This window comes from Ammodytes marinus (genome assembly GCF_949987685.1).
Source record: "Ammodytes marinus genome assembly, chromosome: 12".
NCBI lineage: Eukaryota > Metazoa > Chordata > Actinopteri > Uranoscopiformes > Ammodytidae > Ammodytes > Ammodytes marinus.
Genome location: NC_137216.1, coordinates 12,511,874 through 12,534,607, shown reverse-complemented (window position 1 = coordinate 12,534,607; position 22,734 = coordinate 12,511,874). Strand labels below are relative to the sequence as shown.

At 39.1% G+C, this 22,734-nt stretch overlaps 3 protein-coding genes across 3 annotated transcripts in view; all 3 read left to right on the top strand.

The window, feature by feature from the left end:
- LOC307258762 (olfactory receptor 6N1-like) overlaps window positions 1-22,734 on the top strand; it is a gene marked incomplete at both ends in the record, with an annotated part of 36,415 nt that overhangs the window by 1,030 nt on the left and 12,651 nt on the right. The gene's annotated exons all lie outside the window — the stretch shown is intronic.
- On the top strand, window positions 10,676-11,608 carry LOC307258389 (olfactory receptor 10A7-like; the record flags this gene model as incomplete). Its single annotated transcript, XM_080037912.1, has 1 exon — window positions 10,676-11,608. The coding sequence occupies one exon, from the start codon at window positions 10,676-10,678 to the stop codon at window positions 11,606-11,608; it is 933 nt and encodes a 310-aa protein (XP_079894038.1).
- Window positions 13,213-15,117, top strand: LOC307258388 (uncharacterized protein; the record flags this gene model as incomplete). The annotated part of the gene is made up of 2 exons (XM_080037911.1): window positions 13,213-13,395; window positions 14,968-15,117. 2 exons carry the CDS (start codon window positions 13,213-13,215, stop codon window positions 15,115-15,117), a joined length of 333 nt encoding a protein of 110 aa, XP_079894037.1.

The window sequence follows — 22,734 nt, the reverse complement described above, 5'->3', positions numbered from 1 at the left end:
TTGAGCAAGACCTTGTCATTGTTTATTCACATGTGGAGTTGATAAAATCAGCTTTAAGGTCAAAAGAGTGCAGGTATACACTTCTGTTCATGTCTGTCGCATGTATTGTGGTGTTAAATGTCACAGCTGCTTTGCTTTTTAGGAACATTGACAGACGTCAGTTTGCAAATGCATTTAAGGTGTTAATGCACAACAGCATAAAGGATTAAGTTAAGATGTGAAGTGTTGTCTTTTTGGATAGATTTATTATGTCATCAACAGAAATCAAATCAAATCAAGGTGTTTTGATGGTACAGATGGAAATGTGTACGATGGACCTGAGAGCTCAACAGACTTTGCATGTGTTTTAAGTAGCTTAAAACACATGCAAATAAATGAAATAAAAAAGCACAAAAAAAAATGTCTTCACTAATTTGACAACACATGTGAAGCATGCAGAGGAAAGCTTCGAATAGCATATACAGAAATGTACTGCAATACAGAAAAATTCTCCAAATTGACTAAACTTGAACACATTAACTAAAAGTGTCAGTGTCGATGCTATTTGCATTGATTTGGTTGTGCTTTCTATATATGCAGCATTTTTTTTATATATACAGCCCCGGAAAAAATTAAGAGACCAGTCTGGATTTTTCTTCAATCTTCATCTCTACATAATTTATTGAAAATACTCTTAATGAAAAAAAAAGTATTGTAATTTGGTAGAAATGTTGTCAGTAGTTTACATTATAAAACCAAAATGTTCATTCTACTCAGACATATGCCTCTAAAGAGTAAGACAAGAGACACTGAACATTTGGAGTGGTCCCTTAATTTTTTTCCGTTGCTGTATTTCTAAATGCAGTGCATAAATTGGGAAATTGTTGAGGATTTTTTCTTGATTGGCCTATTGTCTATTTGCAAGTGTTGTGTTGAGTTGCAGTGTGCTGAGTTCTCATTACCACAGTAGATATGGCAATTCAACTGTCAAAGCAGACTGGAGTAAAATAGATTAAATGACCCCTCTTTGTTTCAGCTTCCACAAATGTTGCTAATTTATGAGCATGAAGTTTAGAAAAAAAACATTTTAACATTTAAATGTGTATCATAATAATGCAAAGATTACTTGCATTAATTTTCTAAACCTGTTTATTATTTGTTCGCCTGGTCTCACATATGAACTCTGATGTGATTGTTGATCAGAGTTAAACGTTTCAAGGATTTGAAATTTCTTTTACAAATTGTTCTTTAGAAACAAAGACTCATCTGGGACTTGTGTAGCACATTACACCTTAACATCTCCACCAATTCTACAATTACATGAAGAAGTAGATTATCATGCTGTAATACAGTCCTTTCCCATGTGATATCATGAATTTGGTTGAAATTAGCAAGCTAAATTAGACTACTCACAGAAAGTAGCTAAACAACTCAAAGCTATTTTATATACAAACATCTATATTATTGATTAGTAAAAAAAAATCATTGATATTTTTAGAATAATTTTTGGTATATTCTTCTGGACAAAAGGAAAATGCTGTTCTGTTAGACCATTGAAGCATGTTACAATAAGAAGAAATAGCCACATTTTTTCAGGAATGGTATCAATCAGGAATTTAAGATATCTTTTACAGTGTGCACAAATACTTCCGTTTAATCCAATCACTTCAATCAATTCATGTAATGTAATCTAACTTTATTTGAACAGGGACAGTGTACAAAAGAAACATTAACCTTGTTTAAAACAAGGGGAGATGCATTGTACCAGGTTTGAGTAAACTGCTATTTTTCACCTGTAGTCCCTGATTTGTTAAGAATATATGTGATATTGTATTTATTTATGTATTTGTTTATTTGATAGGGATAATGCACAGCTCATTAGCAGTACCAGAGTTAGCTATAAGCTAATTTTCCTCTGTAGTCCCCCCTGGGCAGGAAACAGAGGATCACATCTCTGTCAAAAGGGAAACCTAACATTGAAGTATAAAAACAATAACACAAGGCGGTCCAGTGGCGTAGTGGATAGAGTGCGTTCCATATTTGCTCCGGCCTTCATTGCAGTGGTCGCGGGTTCAAATCCGACCCGTGGACCTTTACTACATGTCATCCCCCCTCTCTCTCTCTCTGTCTCCCCATTTCAACTCTGTACTATCCAATAAAGCTTGAAAAATGCCCAAAAATATCTTAAAAACAATAACACATGATTTTACAACAGTAAAACACAACAACACAATACGAACAATAACATCACAACATTTAGGACACCACAACAACAACAACAAAATCACAACATTGGGACACCACAACCACAGCACAACATTAAGACAACAGTCTGTGCATGATGGGTACATGTTTGGGTTGATTTCAGCCATGATTTCATCTTAAATTTAAAACCAGCAAAGGTGTTCCACTCTCATATCTCACTTGGTAATGAGTTCCAAGACTTTGTGGCTCTAACAGAAATTACGGTATGTGCCAAACTCAGTGGATCTGTACTACACAGTCCCTTCTGTTGGACGTCCTAGTAATCCTCCCATTGTCTAAGCGCATTGACACAAACTCATTTAATGGAGGAGTGGCCAAATCATTCATTATTTTGTCAATTAAACATACATAAGGAAGAAACACGAAACTGTCAAAGGTCCCGATGTGTTTGACTGTGAAATTTTGTTATAGTGTTTCCCAAAATGTTGTGTTTATTCAGTTCACACATACAGTATGTGCGCACACAAAAACTTTGAGCCTTGAATTACAGTAAACACTATTTAAAAGTGAGAAAATATTCTGTCTTTAAAAAAATTAAGTTATAAACTTGAATAATGTTTGGTTAATGTCTGGTTACCTTGATTACACAATTTAAAATCCCAATGAAATAATACAAGTGATGTAATTACCAGACTTGCATATCTTTACTATTGCTGATGAAAGGCTGCTGTATGGGTATCATTACTGTGACCTCTCTGGTGGGCCAAAGCAGAAAAACAACATGCCTCAGGGAACAGGGCCGGCTACATCCTGCTTATTATGACCCAGAGAACAATGTATGCCTGCCTCATGGGATGGCCTAATTATAAATATTGATTCATTAATAAGAATATTAAGAGGCACGACAATCCAAATGATTCAGAATGTCATATTTTAGTCTAACCTTTTTATTTGACTATTATTCTCATTTAACACTGACATTACCTGTTGACACCAAAAGCTGTCAAAAAGTTCATTTCAATAAATCATACCTCAGAGGGGATGCTGTTGGTGTTGTTGTTTTTAAGAAGTGACATAGAGTGGTAATTATAGTGAAAGTGGTCAACAGGTCATTAACTCCCAGCTCCTCTGAGAGCAATTATCAAAACAACACCACTCTGGAGAGCCTGTCCGGGCACTAATTCACACAAACATGCTTTCCAACCACTGCACCTTTAATCACCTACCCACAGAAACCAGAAGCAAATACATTCATATGACCAAAGGAATTTTATTATTTGTTTAATAAAAAATAAAAAGGAATTCCGTAAATTCAGCTGTTTAACCTGTAAATGTATTCTTATTGTCAGTCTTCATTCGTCTGTCTGGTTAATAGGAGTACATTATTTAATTATTTGCGGCGGAACTGTACATGTAATGCAATCAGGTCAATGCAATAAACCACAGCCTTAAAATGTCCCCGGAGCTGATTCCCCAACTCTACGAGACAATGTCAACTTTTCAAGCTTATTTATTTATGAATACATTTTAAGGAACCATACGTACCTAACTATTCAAGGGATAGTTAGTTTTTTTTAAATGGGGTTGTATGAGATACTTACGCATTCATTTTAAGGAGTTTGGAAGAGACAAAGCTGTAGCATAAGTAAGCCATGAACTGTTTCAGAGGGGATAGCAGAAAGACGTTTATATGAATAGGCCTACACATATATGAATAATTCACTACAAAATGTATATCTGTTCATTTAAATGTAGGATTTTTTCACTGCTGATTTGCGTACTTATGCGCTGCATTACACACAAGTTGGCATAGCTATACATGGCCGAAATATAGTCGTTATGTAAAGGGAGAAATACTAAACCTCCTTAATTTGGATTTGTAAATTATTTTTTATCATTTAAAGGTAGGTTTTCTAGTAAAATAACAAGAAAGATAAAGATGTGTGGGGAATGGGGATATATCTTGTTTCTTGTTTTGAAAAAGCCCCTCGCTTTTGAAGTGTTTACTCTTGTAGTAGGCCTATGTGTAGCTCTTCTACGAATATGTTTCTTATAGGCCTTCAAAATAATACGAGAAAACGAACTGCATCCGCAACAAAGATTGGTCCATGGCCCCAGCAGGCACATTGTCGCAGGTATTTGGTTACAACCGGAAGTACTAATTGGAAATTTGAGAAGTCAGGAGGTCACCAAAACAAGAATTGTACATGTACCAAATTTAAAGGTAACATATTATGCACTTTGCTGTCAATTTTATATGGTCCAAGTAGTCCCTAATACTTATTTTTTTAGATGTTTGCTGAAAAACCCGTTCGGATCATTTATTGTAGCAAGCCTCTATACCCTGATTGTCCTGGATGAGCTGTATTTCTGCGATCTGGCTGGCCCCTCCCACCTCTCTGCCGGGCTTTCTTTATATGGCCATGGAGCTCTCCCACCGTCTCTGCCGTGCTCTCGCGATACTAGAGAGACACTGCGTGAGTCGTGACTGCGAACACAGTGTTGTTACCCAGAGGCTCCGGGCTAAGAGAACAGTTTGACATGACCTGACATGATTAAAACCAGTGAAAACAGTAGCTTCAAACAGTAGCTTGATTTCTACAGGAATATCTTCCCATCCTTTGTCATGTTAAAAACGAGTAATTTTCAGACTGCTGTGGGGAGTATAAACGGCGTGTTATGAGCAAAACTTGGTGCTAAATCAGAAGCTACATGGGCGCTAACGCTAAAAATAAGACTCAGACGATAAAATAAACTAAAAGTACCACACAAATCAGTGAAAAAAATATATTTAAAATTGACTTCCACACTATTAAGTTACAATCCTTTGTCCTATTAAAAACGAGTCATTTTCAAACTGCTGTGGGGAGTAGCTATAAACAGCGTGTTATGAGCAAAACTTGGTGCTACATCAGAAGCTACATGGGCGCTAACGCTAAAAATAAGACTCAGACGATAAAATAAACTAAAAGTACCGCACAAATCAGTTCCACTTCCACACTATTAAGTTACAATCCTTTGTCCTGTTAAAAACGAGGCATTTCCAGACTGGTTTGGGTAATAGAATTATGTTTTTATGAGCAAAAGCTGAATGCTTGTCCCAAAGCTAAATAGCTATACACCAGTCAGGCAAAAATACCAATAAAAACATTCCTTTCAGTTTCACTGTTTGCAAAAACCCACAAGTAGCTTCCTATCCGTTGTGTTATTAAAAACGAGGCATAGACTGCTGTGGATAAGATAAATTAGTGGAGTATGAGCAAAAGCATTCTGTGTTGGTGTATGTAACATTCAGGCTGTAGGCTACTATGGGCATTGTTGTCGCTTAGGGGGAAAGCAACATGGCTGTCGCTCAGAAAATTTTCCAGGGGAAAATCTCGTGGAATCTCATGGGATCTCGGCCACGGGATCTCGGGCCGTGGACCAATAAGAAATGGGGGGGTGGGGTTATCATAGACTTTTTTTTTTTTTTTTTTTTTTATCATAGACTACTGCACGGTGGAAATTTCTGGTTACTAATGTGGGGGGGGAAGCATCGGAAGCATGGACATATATAGAAAATATGGGGATGTGGCTGTGCCGGCTGTGACGACATAGCCGGCGAGAATTCTGAACGGAGTAAATTGGGGGGGAGGGGTGGGGGTTTCAGAAAGGGGGAGAGTGAGAAAAGGAGAGATTGTTATTTTTTTTGATATTTTGGCAGTCTCTAGGCACACCGTGGCCCCATGGATATGTTAGAACACATTTAAAAAGTGCATTTAGCATAATATGAGACCTTTAATGGCAATTTAGTGGGGGAATGACCAAATTAGGAAAATCTTGAAGAGATAAATCCATATTTGGCTGTTATTCTGTCACTGGAGTTTGTTGTCATTCCTCCAGTTTTGAATCCTCTCGTATATGGCCTGAAGTTACCAGAAATTAGAAAGCACATTTTAAGGATGTTACGGTGGCATAATCTCTTAAGAATGAGCAGTTAGAACCACACCATAGCATTTTGTGTATCAATGTAATTTCATAAACACAGACTGTGAGAAGATAATAGTCGACAGGAACAGTGTGTTAATGCCAGGAAAAATAATCTGACATTTTGATTAACTGTCACAATAAAGCTTGATGATTACATGATAAACTGAACATGCCATTTCACATTTTTGTCACATACAAATTGCTGTGTCTGCTACAGTTAGGCAACTGATATTATTATATGATGGAAAAATGTTGATAATACTTGAGAAACAACAAATGCAAACACTACTATGACTTAATTTCTATGTACCTAACATATATTTTTTTCATTTTATTTTAAGTGCTCTCATTTTAACTCAACTAAATGTTGGACATAACAGTTTTGATTAATAAAAAAACAGAACAACACACAACCTGGTTGTGTAATAGCATTCATTTGTGAAGAAATATATTTGTTTACAAACTGTACATAGGACTACATTGATTTATATAATGTATTCATTTTTTCTGTTATGTCCCCTATATATATATAAGATACAAGCTCATAATTCAGTTTAAATAAATTGGCCATCACAGTGACTATGTTGAGTTGATATTGAAATTATATTGATATCAATTAAAAAACGAATTATTTCAAATATACAGACAAATTAATCCATCTGGAAAAATCACTGATCTGGTGTGACAGAGTACACCGCATCTATGAAAAGGAATATTTAAGCCGCTTTGTGATACAATGCAAAGCAAATTAAGTACAGGTATTGATAAAAAAAAATTATATAAACCTGGTCCTACAGATTCACTATAGATACCATTGTAGGGGCAAGTACTATTCAGGTGTTATTCGTTTCGATCTTGGTATGATCTAAAGACACACCACAAATGGGTGGGTACCGGACAGGAGTGTGTTAGTTGTAAAACTAGCACTGGTATTACGTCTACGGTGCCCACCATCTCTACCATTGTGTCCTTGAGCAAGACACTTAACCCCAAAACTGCTCCAGGGGTGCTGTACTATGGCTGACCCTGCGCTCTGACCCCTTCTGACGTGTGGTAGATTGAGAGAGGATATGCGAAAAAATACTAATTTCAATGTAACCAACAATTGACTAATAAAGTGACTTCAAATGTTTGTAGTATAGTTATCTTTCTCAATATTTACTCAAATTGACATTAATGTTTTTCATAATCAAAATAAATAATATTTAGCATAATCTCTAATAAATATTTTCACCTCAGTATATGTATCTGTGTGTTATCTGATAAAAAGAGTGTCATGTTTTTGTGTGTGTGCAGCAAAATCTTTGCAGAATTTCCTCTCTGCATGTATGTATTGTTAAATTCAATTTGACAGTAAATGTGTTTGTGATTTGTGTAATAACAGTTAACAGTGTTAAGTTCAGTTTTAGTCACACAATGAATACATAAAAGTCAGTGGAGTTGCTATGGTTCCTACACCTTTCTGAAGTTTTCCACAGTTTCCGTCATGTTATGACTGCCCAGTGGCTGAGTGGACTGGTGACAGTTGATCAAATATTTCATTTTGAGGTTTCACAAGGAATATTTACAACCATATGTGATGAGTAATTTGTTGTCCCAAACTCACAGTTTAACCAGCTGAACATGGAGCAAACAGCCAGACTTTTACATGACTGAATGAACAAAGGGACATCATTAATTAAAGTGTATCTGTGCACAGTGCACTGAAAAATAGCAAGGTATTGGACTGACCTTAGTCACCCAATGGAGTATTCAACAAAAGACAAGCTTGAAGCCTGGTCTGATCTGATGTTTTTTTCATTGGCCTACTTGTTGCAGCCTAACCTTCCTATTTCTAGCAAACTTTAAACTGAAATTAAAGGCAGGTTGTTGGATTTCTCTTCAATGCAAAGTTATTACATCATTAGTTATGCCAAATATCCTCAAAGACAAAGTCAATTTATTGTACATTTCTGCACTATGTGCCAGACATACAGAGGAATCGAAATTAAGTTTATTTTCGACCCACGCTGCAATAAGTACAAAAAAATTAAATTAGATAAAATAAAATAAAATAGTAAAAATGTATTTAAATAGGGTAAAAGGTATAAGGCAACACTAAACTGTATGAAAAACATGTAATACAAATATCCTGGATGTATGCAGATGCAGGTCACATAATCACATTAATCAGAATAAACATTGACGGCAAATTACTCATTAACTCATTATCTGTGACTGGCAAGAAGGGATATATACCGATGTCACAATGACAGTTGAGGGTGGAGGGCTGATGGTTTTTTCAGATTTCTATTTATGATAGAGAAACCTGTATGCATTTCATTATAATGTTTCAGCAGTTATTATGTTTACACTGTTTACACTCCATCTGTCACTCTCTTTGCTCTCAGTTTACTGTGTTACGGTGTGATTTGGGTGGTAATAAATTCCTCAAGGATCTTCTGTCTACCGCTCATGTGATCTCTTATTCTGGATGTATGTGCAGGATTTTGTAATGCACTCTTCAGCTTGTGCAGACTTCTCTATTCTTGCTCTGATGTCGTATGACAGATATGTGGCTATATGTGCACGGCTGGGCCTTGTGGCAGACCCGGCCACTGGATACTCGCAAATAGGCCCCCCTTCTGGACCTGGCTCCAGAAGGGGGCCCCAGGCGGGGTTTCTCCTCTTCTATATTGCCTTTTAGAACCATTCTTATTTGGGCCCCTCATCTGAGACCACTTTGCCTTGGGAGACCCTACAAGGCGCACTAGGCTCCAGACAATACAGCCCTCATGTTCATATGGACACACAAACCTCTCCACCACGATAAGATGATGGTTTCCGGAGAGAAGTCAGGAGGTCGCCGAAACTATTACAATTCCTGTTAGACCATTAATATCTGTACCAAATTGAATGGCAATCTAGCCAATAGTGATGCTATTCCAGTGTGGAGCACAGTATAGGGGACTGACCACATTAGAAAAACATGTGGTTTTATGCTGTCTGACCAGAGTCAGACAGCATAAAATACTCGTCCTCCTCCCATTAGCTTCATTTGTGGTGTGTCTTTAGATCATACCAAGATCGAAACGAATAACACCTGAATAGTACTTGCCCCTACAATGGTATCTATAGTGAATCTGTAGGACCAGGTTTATATAATTTTTTTTATCAATACCTGTACTTAATTTGCTTTGCATTGTATCACAAAGCGGCTTAAATATTCCTTTTCATAGATGCGGTGTACTCTGTCACACCAGATCAGTGATTTTTCTAGATGGATTAATTTGTCCAACAGCAAAGACTTCAATACTGAATTATTTGTCGAAGATTCATTGTGAGTTGAATGGAAAACAAGGTAGCAGCCAAATATAGCCTAAACTAATAAATATTGTTACTAAAACACAGGTAATGTGTTGTGTGATTTTCGTCAGTAGCCTACAGTAGACCTGGATTCTCTGCTCCGATCCGCCACTAACTGTTCTGTAATACACGATCGCCGATCACGTGAATACACAGCCGGATTCTTTTCTTTTCTTTTCTTTTCTTTTCTTTTCTTTTCTTTTCTTTTCTTTTCTTTTCTTTTCTTTTCTTTTCTTTTCTTTTCTTTTCTTTTCTTTTCTTTTCTTTTCATTTCTTTAATTTTTAATTTTTTTTTGCATATTCATCCAATCCGCGGATCAACATGAGGGTTGGTCCGTGCTGACCACGGATCAACCGTGATCCGTTGCACCACTAATTATCTCCATCAGTTTGTTGACACACATTAACGTCATTAGCATCGCTGCTGGCTTTTTCTTTTTCTGTGACCCTTTAATTAGACATCCCGATGCTACTATTGTGAAGATATTTTTATAAAAACAATAAATATGGGGCCAAAATATAAAGAGGCCATTTGGGGGCCCCAGAAGGCCTTGTAGGGCCCGGGGCTCCAGGCAAATGCCTGGTTTGCCTCATAGAACGGCCCGCCTCTGGACGTGCCGGTGAAATACCATACCATTGTTGATCTCTGACACACTGTGCATGGACTTGAACGTGACATGAAAAGTTAACCTCAGATTACCTCCAAGATGAACTGATTCAATTATTAGGCTTATTAACTATCCAGACCAAAACATTGTATTCCTTTTTTTGCATAATATGATGTGTATATCAAACACACAAAAAACTATATGCATATTTTTGTATTATTTAGGGGGGCGGGGGGGGGGGGGGGGGGTGTGGGGGTTCTGGCGGTCGGGGGGCCCTAAGCAATCACTTAGTTCATCATGCCTCGGGCCGGCCCTGAATGACATCACCAGAGTAAGACAGGATGAAATGCTCCTCCTCCTCCCATTAGCTTCATTTGTGGTGTGTCTATGGATTATACCAAGATTGAAATGAATAACACCTGAATAGTACTCACTCCTACAATGGTATCTATAGTGAATCTGTGGGACTAAGTTTAAGATTTTTTTCACCAATACCTGTACTTGATTTGCTTAGCATTGTATCACAAAACAGCCTAAATATTCCTTTTCATAGATTCAGTGCGAGTTAAATGGAAAACAGTTCTGTCTCTTTTCACTTTAACCTCACCATGTTTGTGAACATTGGACACTACCGCTATCCAGCCTTTGTTTTTTGCCTCTTGCTCTATGGCTTCATTATCTCTGCTAATTTCGTCATAATAATGGTTATATATCGAGAAAGATCACTACATGAGCCCATGTATCTGTTTATTGCTCTACTATCTGTCAACTCTATGTGTGGTTCAACAGGCTTTTTCCCCAGATTCCTTATGGACCTCCTGTCGAATACTCATATGATCTCCCGTGCTGCTTGTTTAAGTCAGATCTATGTTATTTACTTATATGGTTCCAATGAAATGACCATTCTTGGCATTATGTCTTATGATAGATATGTCGCTGTTTGTCATCCTTTACACTACCACGGTAAGATGACCTCTAACACTGTTTTAAAGTTAGCAGGATTAGCTTTGAGTGTTCCAGTCTTTTTTATTTCAACATGCTCGTATTTGTCTGCCAGGCTTCCTTTATGTGGCAATGCTATACAAAAAGTGTTCTGTGCCAACTGGAGTGTCGTAAAATTGTCATGTGTTGTCACTGTTTTGAACAATATTGTAGGTATGCTTGTGACCATAGTTACAATTTGCCTCCCCCTTATTTTTGTCCTGTACACATATTTGCGAATTTTTGCTGTTTGCCGGAGGAGCTCAGCAGAGTTCAAAGGGAAAGTATTACAGAGTTGTCTGCCACACATGATCACATTTGTGACTTATTCCATTGTATTATTTTGTGATGTTGCCTTGAGCCGGTTTGATATTGAAAAGATAAATCCATATGTGGCTGTTATTCTGTCACTGGAGTTTGTTGTTATCCCCCCAGTTTTAAATCCTCTCGTATATGGCCTTAAATTACCAGAAATTAAAAAACACATTTTAAGGATGTTACTGTGGCAGAATCTCTTATAAATGAGCAGTTAGAACCACACCATAGCATTCTGTATGAATGTAATTTCATAAACACAGACTGTGAGAAGATGTTAGTCGACAGGAACGGTGTTAATGCCAGGAAAAATTTTCTGAAATTTTGATTAACTATCACAATAAAGCTTGATGATAACATGATAAACTGAACATGCCATTTCACATTTTTGTCACATACAAATTTCTGTGTCTGCTACAGTTAGGCAACTGATATTATTATATGATGGAAAAATGTTGATAATGCTTGAGAAACAACAAATGCAAACACTACTATGACTTAATTTCTATGTACCTAACATATATTTTTTTCATTTTATTCTAAGTGCTCTCATTTTAACTCAACTAAATGTTGGACATAACAGTTTTGATTAATAAAGAAACAGAACAACACACAACCTGGTTGTGTAATAGCATTCATTTGTGAGGAAATATCTTTGTTTACAAACTGTACATAGGACTACATTGATTTATATAATGTATTCATTTTTTCTGTTATGTCCCCTATATATATATATAAGATACAAGCTCATAATTCACTTTAAATAAATTGGCCATCACAGTGACTATGTTGAGTTGATATTGAAATGATATTGATAACAATTAAAAAAACTAATTATTTCAAATATACAGACCCTAATACTGAGTGTGTGCTGATATGTGATCGCAGGTGTTGTATGTGCATCACACATCACCGGCCACAATGCCTTGAGTATCATGTTGCTTGTGGCCCATAGAAAATGAAAAGGGCTGAACTTTGCCTTGCATCATGTACAGGTCTCTTTCCTGAGCAAATGGAGTCAGTCACTGGGTCGTAATCTTTTGTATTTGGACAGCGTTACTGGAGCTATGTTAAACATCAACAAGTAGCAGCATCCCCAACCAAAAGCATTTACCTCAGTGTGACTAGTCAGTGGATCAAGGCACGCATAATGCATTGATTGAAATAAAGTTGAAGAAAAAGGTAATTTTTTGAGGAAAAGGGGTAATTTACAATGTTTTTAAGGTGCGGTCATGATCACTATTTAATATTGTACAACCCAAAAGACAGTCTGCTCATAACCAGCGATACACCTGAGTTGTGACTGAGTGGTAATTTTGATGTGAAGATATGACAGAAAATCTGTGAACATTTGCCAGGTGACTTTAGCACCCCTAGGGGTATTATTTAACTTGGCCCTTTTGTTGTGTGTTTCTTGGCATCTCCAATTTAACAACAATTTATTCCTATTTCTTATCCCGCCTTTAGCTACAGTATAATGACTTACCTTACAAACTCACAAAAACAGACTCTCCACAAGATGTATTTAAAACGTTCTTGAAGGTGGAAAGTGCAAAATATCTTGAAATTAAAATGTTATTTAAAGAGGACCTATGATACTTTTTGACTTTTATGACCTATAAACGTTGTTATAATGATTTATAGTCATGTTTAACCATACTAGCTTATCAAATAATGAAGTACATGCATTTAGACGTATTCCCTGCTGACCGCCTGGGGTGGCTGTGCTTCCTATGAACTGACCATTCTAGGCATTATGTCTTATGATAGATATGTCGCTGTTTGTCATCCTTTACACTACCACGGTAAGATGACTTCTCAAACTGTTTTAAAGTTAGCAGGATTGGCTTTGAGTGTTCCAGCATTGGTTCTTTCAGCCATCATTTCTTTGTCTGCCAGGCTTCCTTTATGTGGCAATGATATACAGAAAGTGTTCTGTGCCAACTGGAGTGTCGTAAAATTGTCATGTGTTTCCACTGTTGTGAACAATATTGTAGGAATTACAGTTGCAAAATTCCGGGAATTTTCAAAGTTGCAAACTTTTCATGGGAATTAACGGGAATTTATGGGAATTAACGGGAATTTATGGGAATTAACGGGAATTTTGGGAATTAACGGGAATAAACGGGAATTTACTAAATTTAAAGCAACCCAAATGCACAAAATTCTCCTAATTATGTTATTTCAGTCCAGGCAAACGTTCTAGACTGTAAAAAGCTGTTTTTCCAACTAAGTTTTAATATATTTATGAACATTTAATTTCAAATCAGATTTTTTCAGAAGTTTATTGAGATACCCAACTTGATATCATATATTGATTTTTACTAGACCAGGTTTACAGAGGCTTCAACTGTGATTTTAAATATAGTTTGGGGACAATATATTTTAGCATAATCTTGACTAAAACAACCAGATTTTATGCAAGTACACTTGGCAAATTGCACATAGCACACATCCTACTGCAGGAGTACTGAGGCCACGCCCCCTACATGCTCTGTGCATTCCTCCATCACATGGGGGGCCTACCTACTTCCGCTCAATTTTCTTTTCACTTCAGTAGTCAGTCTAGGGGTGGTGTGTGTTCATGGAATCTGCGCGGCCAAATTTTTGGTTATCCAATCAGCGAACAGGGCGAGTGGCTGAGAACGATGACGTCGAAGTCGCGCTCCAGTTTCAGTTGAATGCTTCGTTCGTTTATACTCGGAACTCCAAATTTCCGACTTGTTAGTTCCGAGTTCCGACCTGTCTGTGTTCCAGTACATCTGCTCGGGAAAGTATGGACGCCTACAACCTTTCTCATCCAAATAACTAAACGTTAGGCTCTAACAAGTTACCGTTGCCAGGTACCGGTAGATCCATAGACTACAATATGTAGTGAAGTCGGAAATTTCCGAGCTCCCTGTACAACTGAAACGCACCGTCAGAAAGCGGCTCATGACATACGTCTGACCAAACGTGATGCGATTGGTTGGCTAATCCAGAGTGGCACTGGGCAGATCCAATAGTTTTAAACTTCAACAGACACCCGCCTCCAAGTGAGTGAACGTTTGCCAATTACAGCACTTCCAGACCTTCTGTACAAATGAAATTAAGTACGATGGTCTGGTTGGACCAGGCTAAGGCATTTGACTTTATTTATTGAATTGGTGGGGTCAGACATATGAGTAATATTTTACTCGACATTCATCTTTTTGTTGTTCAGTGAAATTATTGATTGTTCATAAAATAATCAAAACTTGATAAAGTTCTTCTTACAAATACATCTGTTCAAATGTAATGTGTTTTGATTGTATTATTTTGCATGGATGTCTGCCTATGACAAAATATAGTGTTTATATGTTTAGATTTATGTTTGGTTATGAAACACTTCATTTAAATTACCGCCATTTAGTTAATTCCTATAATTTCCAATTTTGAATATTCCCAAAATTCCCGAGCGAAAGTTCCCGTGGAAAATTTCAAAGGGAAAGTATTCCAGAGTTGTCTGCCACACATGATCACATTTGTGATTTATTCTATAACAGGATTTTCTGATATTGCCTTGAGCCGGTATGATGTTGAAGAGATAAATCCATATGTGGCTGTTTTTCTGTCACTGGAGTTTGTTGTTATCCCCCCAGTTTTAAATCCTCTCGTATATGGCTTTCAGTTACCAGAAATTAGAAAACACATTTTAAGGATGTTATTGTGGCATAAAACTAGGCTTATCTCTTAAAAATAATCGGTTAAAACCACATAATGGAATTTTGAATGAATGACATTTCATAAACCGAGACTGGGAGAGAAAGATAGTATACAAAAGTTAGGAACAGTGTGTTAAAGGAATAGTTTAGCTTTTTGACTCTCTCTCCATTCCAAGAAAAGGTGATGGATAACGTTCCTGCAATTGTGTGTGCATTTTTGATGAAGAACTGGGCAAAGGTTGCTCATCCAGGTTATCTTATTTCAAACACTGGTAGTCAATGGGAGCCGGTCAAAATATAAACTTTACAACATCACTAACTGCTCCTTTCTGCTTTATTCACCAAGTTATGTTGCACTCGGTCATTTAAAAACGAAATAGATACTGGAAGGAAACCAAGAAATGCTTGTGATGTTACGTATGTATTTGATTCTAAAATGACGTAATGTGTTAAAATATAGAGTGTAACATAACGTGGTCAATAAACAGGTCCAAACAAGGACACAGGAGCGTTAAGTGATGGAGTAATGTTTATATTTTCACCTGCTCCCCTGTACTACAAGTGTTTGAGATTGAGTGCACACACAGGAATACACACACAGGAATGGTTTCTGCCGCCTTTTCTTGAACCAGAGAGTGAGGCAAAAAGATAAAAATGTAAAATGTTTAACCAGTCATTTAATGCCAGTAAAAAATATCTGACATTTTGATTAACTTTCACAATAAAGCCGAATGAAAACATGATGAACTGATCATGCCATTTCACATTTTTGTCACATACATTTTTTATCAATCCTTTGCCGATGTACTGTAAATTTGGTTGGTTACCAGTGTTGGCTACAGTTAAGCAACTGATATGATAACATGATGAAAAAATATTAATTATGCTTGAGAAAGAACAAATGTATAGAATTTTACAAATAAAGATTTAATAACAAATGGGGTTTAAGGTTTTTATTTTGTGAGTTTGTAGTAGAACATTATAACTGCACACTGTTAACACTGAAATAAGTAGTTAGAAAACCAATGCATGGTATTGGATTTGTATGTGATCCAAACGGTGGACACGGGTCATACTTTACTGCAGTAAGTAATTTTGGGTTATTTTTAGCACAATAGTAAGTCAGCATAGTTGAAAGACAGAGAAGGGTACATCTATCTTAAGTAGTCAATTATTTAATTCACAACCTGGCGAGCATGCTGCGTGACCCAGATCAAACACACACAAGTTGTTGCGTTACCAACAGGTGCATGCTGGGTCCTGCCTCAAACAAAATATTGGTCCCTATCATATGTGAGTTATTCATGTGCAACATTGCTGAAGTACAACCATTTTACCATTTTGAGCCCCACTGCTCTCACTCGGGGAGGAAAATTGATGATAAGAGATGTAAGAGAGTGCAGAAAAAGCTGTGTAGAAAATGCTCCTCGCATGTATGTATCGTTAAGGTCAATTTGACAATAAATGTGTTTGTGATTTGTGTATGATAACAGTGCCAGGTTAGAAAAGAGTAATAGGCAGGATCTGACACAACTTCAGGGCTTGTGCTCCAGTGACCCTCTGATGTGCCAGCAGTAGCATCGTGGCTAGGCTTGTTTACAGGCATAAGCGATACGCTACACAGAAAGTTTTGTAAGTCGGTTTGGATAAACTAGGAAGTGAATGAGCTTTTGTGCACAGCATTTAGAAAGAACAGGTTGACGACATGTGAAAAAAGTCGCAGAGTAGCGTTCTGACTGACTTTGCAAAGGTGAGACTGCGCTCTGTGGACGTGATTGACAAGTGCCCACAGAAAAGCAGGTGATGGGTGAATTTGGAGGGGGGCTGTCGCCGTGCCCACCCAATCAGAAGCTAGGAATGGTCCTGGTATAGTAAATACACATAATATAATTGTCTGAAAAAAGGGGCGCACCTTTGGTTGGGCTGCTCACCCTTGTCCCTGGCTACCGCCGGCCCCGTGTGCCAGTGAAATACCATAACAATGTTGCTCTCTGACTGTGCGTGCATTACACACTGTGCATGGAAGTGAACGTGACCTGAAAAGTTAACCTCGGATTACCTCACAGATGAACTGATTCAATTATTAGCTTATTAACTATCCAGACCAAAATATTGTATTCCTTTTTTTGTATGATAACTTACATTTGCATAACATTTTATATTATCAAACACACAAACTCCCAAAAAATATATATATATACAGTAGGGGAATCTGAGGCATCGGGTAATGTGAGCCACCCCCTGTATCTAGGCAACGGAAAACATTTATGGTCATGTGAGATATATGTTTTTAAGCCCCTCTCATTTCCCCATGGCATTTCCCACATTTTGCATGTAAAAGTAAATTTTCTTGCTGTCAACTTAATCAACTGTTGTGCCAAAGCAAATGTATTCACGTAGAAAAACTTCTATCATAATGTGTTTATGAACTACCAACATATAAAAACCATGTGATGATATTAGCTAAAGATTAGCCTGAAATGCTAAGAGAGGTAGTTTTTTCTCAAATTGTGGTGGTGGGGGAAAGTGAGCCAAATGCTGTGAGACACTGTCTCACTTTCCCCCACCATGACGCACAAGTTAAGTTTAGTCTTAAACATATTTTAATGTAATATTACATAACATGTGTTTTATTTTAATGTCATACACATTGTAGAAAAGCCATCATGCCAAGGAAATACGCCAGGAAGACAACCTGGGGCAACCACACGGAAAGAGCACCTTCTCATCTTTCCTTGTAACCTTCAGGGCTGGAATGTAGAGTAGGCCTAGTTGTAGAGTATGACAGACTGATGTTATAATCCAGTTGGGTCTTCTCCTGTGTTCTGAGTCCCAGGCTGTTCTCGCTGGTTCTGATTTTCCTATGCTTTGACCCCCAGACACAAGCTGGCTCTAAAGGCCAGGACACACCGGCCCGATAATCGCCGTCGTAGAGTCGGCGGGGACACGAATCTGTTTGGTGTGTGCCGTGAAATCGGTCGTCGTAGATGTCGTCGGGCTTCTTTTGAGCCGACGACATCGGCGGCGGGCAGTCTTTCAGTTGGAGCAATTTGATTTGTGGAGGGCTAGCGAATCAGTGAAGCCCGGAAGTGAGGCGGGTAGCACAAACAGCTAACAACAGTTAGCCATCGTTTTAATGTGTTTGTTTGTTTGTTTCGTTCAGCGAGTACTCACATGCATCAACCCTTGTTGACTGCTCGACACCATGCTCGACACTCTCTGCTAAAAATGGTTCTCTTTATGGTCGATAAATATAAATACGTATTTATATCTATGTTTATGGTCTAGAGAGCCGTCCCATCATTTCCGGCTTTTTTCGGGCCACAATACAGATTAGCGCCGCCTGCTGTTATGGAGACATTACGTCCCGCGCGAGCGCAGAGCGTACGGAAAGTCAGCAGTCGGTTTGGTGTGTTCGTTGCACTTTTTCGGCTGCGACGGGAAGACTGGAGCTCCCTGAATCGGCAGTCTCCATTTTCGGGTAGTCGGACTGGTGTGTCCTGGCCTTAAGGGTCCTGTGTTCTGACCCCCAGACTGTGTTCTAATCTAACTGGTTCTATCTTTCATTTTAATCTTATTAAAATATTTTGAATTATAATATGTTGTATTTGATTTTGTTCAGAGTTACTTTCAAGTGTTTAGAAAATTTGCTTTGCTTAATTGACCAAAACCCATCATTCTTTTACTAGTCCGACATTAGTTCTGGAATGTGTGGCTAGCTTTCAGGATTCTAACTGTTACAATATGTGTTGTTATGGTGGTTTCAGAGTGAAAAAAGTAAGTGGATCGGTGTTACGACCCGGCTCAAGGAAGCAACAATTAACCGTCAAAACAAGTTAAAGGTGTAAGAAAAGTGAGTTTATTGTAACAAAAGGTTTAACAAAAGGTGAATGGGATCCATGCTGCTGGCCCTGGCTGGAGAGAGAGTGAGTCAATTAAGCCTCCAGGCTTAAATAGGCTGCAGCAGGTGACTGTTAACGAGGTGAGGAGACTGAAGGAGAGGCTTCAGGAGCTCTGCAACAGAGAACAGATCTGCACGTAACACTCCCCCCCTTAAAACGGTTGCCATAGCAACCGCCAAGCCACACAGAATACCAGTCACAACAAAATTAATGGAAGATGATACCACATCACTGGCAGTGAGGTCCCCCACTGGAAACCGAAGGCAGGAATGTCCCCCACCGGAGACAGAAGGCACAGGAGGTCCCCCACTGGAGACCGAAGGCACCGGACGTCTCACACTGGAGACCAAAGGCACCGGACGTCCCCCACTGGAGACCGAAGACACCGGACGTCTCTCACTGGAGACCGAAGCCACTGGAGGTCCCCCACTGGAGACCGAAGGCACTGGACGTCCCCCACTGGAGACCGAAGGCACTGGACGTCCCCCACTGGAGACCGAAGGCACCGGACGTCCCCCACTGGAGACCGAAGGCACCGGACGTCCCCCACTGGAGACTGAAGGCACCGGACGTAAAGGAGCTAGGGGAATCCTCTGCTTGGGCTTACCAATAGCCTGGAATGCGTTACGCTCTTGTTTCCTGCTCAATACAGGGCAAACAGCAATAAGGTGACCGACCTTCCTGCAATAGAAGCAAGCACGCTCTAGGGGAGCCCTGGACCTTCTAGCTCTAAAGGCCTTGGGAGGAGGCTTTGAAACCCTTTTAACCAAAGCCCCTCCCTTCTGCCCCCCATGGTCCCTCTCAAAGCTTACCCTACCACCGGCTAAGTCGTTTCCCAAGATGAAGGACACCCCTTCAATTGGAAGGCTTGGACACACAGCTACAGCTACCTCCCCAGACACAAGACCTGTTTCAAGTTTAAGGTTATGCATAGGCAGGGACAAATACCCACCCCCAACCCCTTGGACGAGGACATTAGAGCCCAACTCAGATTGGTCAGTAAACGGTAAGAAGTCCTGTAGAATCAACGACTGAAAAGCACCGGAATCTCTCCAAATCCTAATCGGTTGCTTGTTTAAAGGGTCAGCGACAAGAGAAACCAAACCATCCATGAGGAAAGACGAAGAGCCAGCGAGCTCATTCTTTTGAGCGGACTGGTCCATGTGTTGGGCGATAGCACACTTTTCCACCACTTTTAGTAAGGCAACAGGCTTATATGACTCTTCTTTCTTACTCAAAACAGGGCAATCGGCAACAAAGTGACCACTCTCCTTGCAATAAAAACAAGTCTTCTCCAACGGAGTACTCACAGTAGCCGATCTTCTATTGAAAGCTGTAGAAACCGGGGGAGGAGATTTTGAAAACCGAGGTCTATTAAAATCAGCCCTTCCTTTTCTCTCACCTTGGTCGTCATCAAAGTTTACCTTGTTTGTCAATACAAACTCGTCTGCTAAAACAGCAGCTTTATCAAGAGAGGCTACTTTTTGCTGATTGAGATAATTACACACGGCACTAGGCAGACAATTTTTAAAGTCCTCCAGCAGCACTAATTGTCTAAGATCCTCCTTAGTTTCTGCTTTCTGTGATCTGCACCAAGAACTAAAACTGATCTCCTTCTCTCTCGCAAACTCTACATAAGTTTGGTCAACCTGTTTACTGAGTCCTCTAAACCGCTGGCGGTACGCCTCCGGAACAAGCTCATAAGTTCTTAGAATAGCGCTTTTAACTTTTTCATAGTCCTTGGTATCCTCGATACTTAAAGCAGTGTAAGCATCTTGTGCTTTTCCCACCAAAACGCTTTGCAAAAGTGATGTCCAGGCATGCATTGGCCACTCTGAAACGGTGGCCACCCGTTCAAAATGAGCGAAGTACTTCTCAACATTTTTCTCAGCAAATGGAGGTACTAGTCTAATGTGTCTTGCTACATTAAACTGAGACGAGGCAGCACTAGATGAGCTCAGAGTAGCATGCTTAAACTCAAGGTCTTTCAGGAAACGCTCGTGCTCTAAGTGCATCTGCGTTTCTTTGAGGATACGCTCTTTTTCTTTATCCTCTAGTTCTCTTTCTAGTTCTTTTTCTTTGAGGATACGATCTTTCTCTTTATCAATACGATCTCTTTCTTTATCCTCTAGCTCTTTTTCTAGTTGCCGTTCTCGAAAAGCCAACTCCTTCATCCTAAACTCAAGCACAGCCTCTGACATTTGAGGAAGAACAAGTTGTTGATATGTTGGCGAAGACGGTGGCTCTAGAACGCCTCTTTCTACTAGACTAGCCTTAAGTGCTTCTCTTAAACTATCTTTAAGGCGTTTATTACTGCTGGTAATCTCAATGTCATAATGACTGGCAAGGCTAAGGAGCTGTTCTTTAGAAAGCTGACATAGCAACTCCTCTGAGGGTGCGCTAATAAAGTCACCTAGCGCTGTGGGTGCTGCCATAGTAGATAACTTTACTAGCCACAAAAAAAACAAACCAACAAACAAAATACCCCAATGTTTTTACACAAGGTTTCAACTTAACCAGTATGCACAGTGTACACCTTATCCAATACTACAGCTAGTCACAAATCATCTCTACTAAATGGTTATTTTTTTTTTTTTTTAAACCACGATCACAAAAATAGGCCTAGAACCCCCCTCAACTACTAAGTATCACAAATATTACCCATACAGAAACTATTACCAAAATAGAACCTGCTGGTAATCAAAACTAAGGCAACACAACCTCAGGAGAACTAGCCTACAAAGTCAAGTTACACACCACCACTTGACACATCCACAAGCTGCAGAAAAAAAACCAAAGTTAGGATCCAGGACACATTACCACAACTGTCCCCATAAAGCAATCACTAACTCAGCTAACCTTACAAATCAATTCACTGATGGGCACAGTGAGCAAGCCTCCGAGTGCAAAAGATCCTCAAAGCAACCCCCCTGGTACCTGCCTATCTTTAAGCTAAACCTAACTGTCTTCTTGAGGCGTACCGGGCTCGAAGCTCTAGACTTATCAGCCAACAAACGAACCAGCTCTGAAGCTCTAGGCCCCCACCCAGGATATCCTCGAAAATAAAAAAGGCAAAATAACAAATAGTGCACTGATGGAAGGACAGATTGCTCTGTCCAGCTGGCACACTCCCTAACTAACCAGGGAGACCATTCACAACTTAAAATCAAAAGCACTCAGATACTATACTCACCAACCTCACCATGAGAAGAGCTACTCACAGCCACACTGCCAAACACCACCAAAGCATACAAAGTTGTCTAGGGGAAAAAAGAGGAAAAATCAACTCAGCAAAAAAAACTCCGGATTGATCCCGGACGAGCCCCCAATATGTTACGACCCGGCTCAAGGAAGCAACAATTAACCGTCAAAACAAGTTAAAGGTGTAAGAAAAGTGAGTTTATTGTAACAAAAGGTTTAACAAAAGGTGAATGGGAGCCATGCTGCTGGCCCTGGCTGGAGAGAGAGTGAGTCAATTAAGCCTCCAGGCTTAAATAGGCTGCAGCAGGTGACTGTTAACGAGGTGAGGGAGGGGCTGAAGGAGAGGCTTCAGGAGCTCTGCAACAGAGAACAGATCTGCACGTAACAATCGGTTTACCCCCAGCTGGTTCACTTTACCCCCTTGATTTTTCTGGTCTGTCTCAGTTTACCCCACAGCTGGGGTAAAGTGAGCCACATGACAACTTTTTTTAAAACAATCATATTTTCACTGCCCTTTGTCTTGAAAAAATTCTGCTAGTGCCCATT